This window comes from Microchirus variegatus (genome assembly GCF_963457635.1).
Source record: "Microchirus variegatus genome assembly, chromosome: 5".
NCBI lineage: Eukaryota > Metazoa > Chordata > Actinopteri > Pleuronectiformes > Soleidae > Microchirus > Microchirus variegatus.
In genome coordinates, this window is record NC_139806.1 from 24292144 (window position 1) to 24297513 (window position 5370).

Below are 5370 nucleotides of genomic sequence, written 5' to 3' on the forward strand. Positions count from 1 at the left end.
AGCTACCAATGTGTGTGTGTGTGTGTGTGTTCAGTCATGCACGCTGACAGGCTGGAGCAGCAGGTGGCCACTGTGGAGCGAGGCATTGCCTTCCTGAAGCAGGAGCACCTGGCCATGCTGACCGGTCTGCAGCTGGAGATCACCCACCTGAAAAGGCGCTGTCACGGTCAGTCTCCGCGTCTCTTTATGCATCTGTGCACCACCTGACAAACCTGTCTGTGTCATGTCTCGCACCCTGACTTCCTGTCTGTGCCGCTCTTGTGTGCAGAGCTGAGCTGTGAGCTGGACTCCAGGTTTCCTGACAGAAACACAGCAGGTATGATATTAGAGCGCTTTTGCTGACGGGGCATGAAAACGATATGTGGAGCGATGCTGATATTTAATGCTCTACAGTCGGAAGTGCATTCTGACCAAAACAAAAAATTTATTTCAGTTCTTCCCGACAGAGTGTTAGATTTCAGCATTCTTGTAGGATCATAATGAAGCAAACTGCAACATGGATCTCATAAACGTGGATAAGACATCAAGTAATCATGAGTTGTGTCTGGGAAGGTTCTCAGTCATCCAGGTTTATAAACCCGTGGTGGCACCAGTGGTCATTTACATAACCATCATTTGAGTTGTTGTGGTGGGAATTGTGGTAAAACTCTTTGAGGAGGCTGTCACAGCTGGCTCTAGGCCATGACAAACAAATGGAGACGCACTGTTCAAAGAATAACAAATCATATTTATTTAGATCAATAATGAAGATAAATCAGGAAATACAATAACGTGAGGTGTGAGAGTCAGTCAGATCAGTCATGTAGGGTGTGCATGCATGGTAAATATGGTGTGTGTGGATGTTGTATGATGCATAAAAATAAATCAAAAGAACTAAGGCTTAAGGCTGCCGCGTCACCCGGGGAGACAGGCGTCTGTCTGCAAGGGAAAAAAGAGAGAGTGACACAATGAATGAGAACCTGCTTATATGGCAAACCCGAATATGGCCCAGGTGTCCGCAGTTACCAAATTGCCAAACTGGCCCAGCCCCCTGCCATCCAGCAACCTACTCCAAACTACCCTGTCAGACACCAGCGGGAGTCGCCACAAGGCCTTGAAGGCCTCATACCTTCATGAGTTGCAAGGCAAGTACATAAAGTTGCAGTAAGAGGTCAGAGGTCAGATGGAGGGTTGATCAGAGCCGCTGCAACAGAGTGCACCACCAGGGGAACACCTGACTGAATGTTACAGTGTTTGACAGTGTTATAATACGATATTTCAACGTTGCATCCTCATTGAATGTGTTCATGTTTGTTTCTCAGAGGAGGAAGCAGAGCTGGCAGCACGCTGTGAGGCAGCAGCACGCCTCCTGGAGGACCAGAAGTGCATGATGGTTGCTGTGCGCGGTGAGCTGCGGGCAGGCCGCGCGCGGACGTCGGCGCTTGGCAGGAGCCTCAGGGAAGAGGAGCGGCGCTTCCTGGAGGAGCTGAAGCGCCGCAGCCACAAGATCACGCTGCTGACCCGAGAGCTGCAGCGGCAGAACGACACCACCTCGAGCCTTTATCACCAGCTCCACGCCGCACGCTTGAAACTCTTCAATCAGCAGCAGAGCGGAGACTCTGCTGCGGCGAGGGGCGAGGAGGAAGCCAGAGGGAATGATGAGGAAGATGATGATGAGGAAGAGGATGAGGAAGGGGAGAGCACAGACTGGCTTCTGTCTCCTCCTCCACCTGCCACTCCCTCCCAACCAGAGGAGAGACACAGGAGGCGTGTCGCCATGAGGGAGGACAGGGTCCGAGCTTGTGTCCCACAGGAGAGAGTGACATCACCGCAGAGGCCACACCCCATGCCCGACCCCGCCCTGTTCTTGATGCCACTGAGATATCGCCTCCTTCGCTTGAATCAGCCACTCAGAATGCAGGACAGAGAGGAGATGGATGACGAGTGGGAGGACATTGAGGACATCAGGACGCCCCGGAGGGTGGACATGGGGGCAGGAGAGGGAGAAACTGCTCTGTGATGATGTAACATTTGGGAGGATTTATGATCAAAAATTCTATATGTTGCCCATAAGTATGTTCATATAAGTGTGTAAGCGCTTTGCAATAAAGAGCGTTTGGTTTTCGTAGCCTTAGAATAAGAGTTTTATATGTACTTTAGTTAAGGGCCTTGCTTTAGGCTGCCATCTTGTGCCGCCATGTTTCTACAGAACCCACAAACACACTGTTCATGCATTTTGAAGTGGAAGCTTACTATGCAAATCCGGTATGTGAAGGCCACCGTAGTTCCCTGATCCGCTTGGTAAAAGGGAGACGCGAGAGGAGGAATCCTCCTTTTGTTGCATTCTGCAGTCTCACCATTAGATGTCGCTAATTCTCACACTGTGGACGTGTAAGCTTATGGAGAGTTTGATTACCTGCAGATTGAAGGGCATGGTATAGATATTTGGAGTTGGGTGCGCAAGATTGACCTATATGTAGATGCATTTAAGGGATGAATAAAAGGGTTCAGTTTTTTGGGGGTGTGGTCATATGAGGTATTGACACACTGTACAGCACTGTCTGGAATACATGCAGCCCCTGCTTGGCGCTCTGTATGGAGAAGCAGCATAAGACAGGAATGCTTGCCCTCACTTTTACCACTTGACATGTGCACCTGTGTGTGATATCTTCAGAATATGTTCACCCCTTTATCTCACAGAAAAAGACAGCCCTTTTCGAACAGGAAATTGAACCATGGAGGCAGCAGTAGACCAGCATCTCCACAACTAATAACACAGATTTTTTTACTATGAAAGTTAGTGTGAAATGATGGTAAACAGTGAGATCACGTGGTGAATGTATTTGTAAGATATCCCAACTGGCAGCCATGTTTTTATGGTGCCAGCAGTGAGTCATAGGTGAATTATTTTAGTACTTGATATGGATGCCATTTGATTTTAACACTGTTAATCACAGCTTTTGCCTGTTATTTATGGCATTTACTGGCAACCTGCTCCTGCAGTTACACAGTGTCACTGTAGAAGGCGTCGAGGACATTTTGTATGATTTGCACTTTATTAAATTAATGCAATGTGCCGAATGACGGCAGAACAATTATTTCTACTGTCTAAGTTTTTAAAAGGTATTTTTTACTCGACAGTAAGGCTGTTACAGATTAGATTAACAGTGGCTATTGTTGAAGTGGCTTTAAAGCAATGTTAAGAATATGGATTCAGAAATAGATTTTTATTATTGGTGGTTATTCGAAATGTCTTTGTCTTAAAGGCATGTGGTCCTCATAACCTCATTACCCCGTATTTATTTCTGAAATGTTTTTCAGATTTGTTGTTCAGTCGATCAACAGAAACCCTGAAAAACCATTGATTGCACACTCGCTTTTTGAATTTTATCATGATCGGTCTTTAGGTAGCACACCACTTAAAGTCCAACTCCTCTGTTAACACAGCCACATCCACTTAAGATTTCCTGCAAGAAGTATTATCGTGGTTAATAATTAAAATATGTATCTTCTTACAACAGCAATGTACTTGAATAATAAATATATGTGTTTTGCCGTCCATGCACTGGGTGGCAGCACAACCACACCTTGAGTCAGGTCTGCTGACACAGCCAGAGAAGTGAAAAGCACTACTCGTCGAAGAGAAAGTGTAATTTTATTAAATTATTATAATAATAATAATAACATAATGCTGCCCTGCTCAGTGCATCCTCTGTTTACATCCCATAAAAACATGCAGCCACAGACATCAACACAACATTCTGTCATCGACCAAAGAAGTATTGTACATTTAATAGATTATTTCACAGAATAGCAAACATCTCGTGCCACAATTGCACATCTTTATATAGACGCAGCCCATTAACTAAAAGAGAAAAACAAATTATATTGTAAATTTTCGCGAATCGAAAGTAAATGAAACTGCATGAAATTAAAGGTGCCATATGTAAGAATGTGGTCAAAAACAGTTACTACATTCAAATTCAAAATACAGAGGTCTTTTAGGTTTCATTTTCTGACGTGACTGGCAACCCGTGGTTGCTCGGCAGCTGAGACTCTACTGACTGCAATGATTGGTAGACGGCGGTAGGTGGCGCCACATGCCAACACATGATTTCAAAACATAAACATGATTTGCAGTCTGCTAAATATTTTTTTTAATGCAAATAGTTTATGGCCAGTTGCTTTAGATTTATTACATAATGCACCTTTAAGGGAAATGTAAATGGCATGTTTTTAAATGAAGAGGAAAATACCAAAGCGACAACTCTCACATGTTTGTGCGTCACAACAAAAGCAATGCAACTTGGTCTCCTAGCAATCGTCCCGTTCTAGAACGTTCCCACAGTTGTCTTGGAGACTGTGCTCAGAATGTTAATATCACTCTGCTGCAGTGCTGCCATGGCAACCACGAAGCTGTGCCCCCCACCCGGCTGATGCCTGAAAGTGTCCAAGGAGAGCGGAGGCTGAAAAACTGCAGGTTGATGTTCAGGATTCAGCATTTGTCACACAACTTGTGTTAAAAAGGATGACAGTGTCTCCTGCTGCTGTTATTTATACACTGTGCATGAGCTCACGTTCAAGGTTGATTGAGAGCACATGACATCGGCCGGTCTGCACACAGGAAGTTACATCATCATAGTAGAGAGGTTGCCCTCTTCTGGACTTGAATGGGAAGTGTGTGAGTGTGCATGAGTGGCCTACAAGCTCTGTCACACAGCTACTCCCCAGCTTTGCAGCACACACACACACATGCACAGAAACAGAGTTTGTGTGAAGGAGTTTTGCTCCGGGAGAACGGAGCTTTGTGTTCTGCAGCAAATCCTGGGGAAGCCGGAGCTCTGATTTCAGCAGCATGCACAGCAGACAAGTCTGGAGAAGATGACACAGAGGGACAGAGTCTCCCCATCTCTGCACTGGCTGGTCGGTAGGACCCTTCTTATTTTGTATGACATGCATGTGCATAGTTCCTGCTGCCACTGTGCTGCTCATGAGCCTCCGTATAAACTGTAATCGGGGGCTAAGACACTTCAATAGTGTTTTGGGTTTTGCCGTTGAACTCAGTAGTAGTTTTGCATCTGTCTTCCAGGATTCCAACATCATTCCAGCGCTCATCTGGTGACATTCATCTGCTGAGGTATTCCAGTCCTTTACAGAGTAAAGCTGCAGGAGCACTTGTGTAATCCTCCTGTCATCAGCTGTTTTCCAGGCTCTTAGTTGTCTAGTCACACATGCTAAATAAACACAAAGCCTTTATCAGTTTATACCTCACAGAGTAGAGAGTAACACCAGGCACAGTTACTGTCCTCTGGGGTGAACGTTTTGAGTAAGTGTTGGCTCTGATTCAAGGTAACATTGGCGTGTTCTCTCTATTGTACCATGTGTAACCAT

General features: G+C 45.5%; 1 protein-coding gene across 1 annotated transcript; it reads left to right on the top strand.

Moving 5' to 3' along the window:
* Window positions 1-1999, top strand: LOC310927841 (coiled-coil domain-containing protein 92-like; the record flags this gene model as incomplete). The annotated part of the gene is made up of 3 exons (XM_083890245.1): window positions 1-166; window positions 269-316; window positions 1302-1999. The coding sequence occupies exons 1-3, from the start codon at window positions 37-39 to the stop codon at window positions 1997-1999; spliced, it is 876 nt and encodes a 291-aa protein (XP_083746371.1). The 5' UTR covers window positions 1-36.
* Between the last annotated feature and the right edge of the window lie 3371 nt (window positions 2000-5370).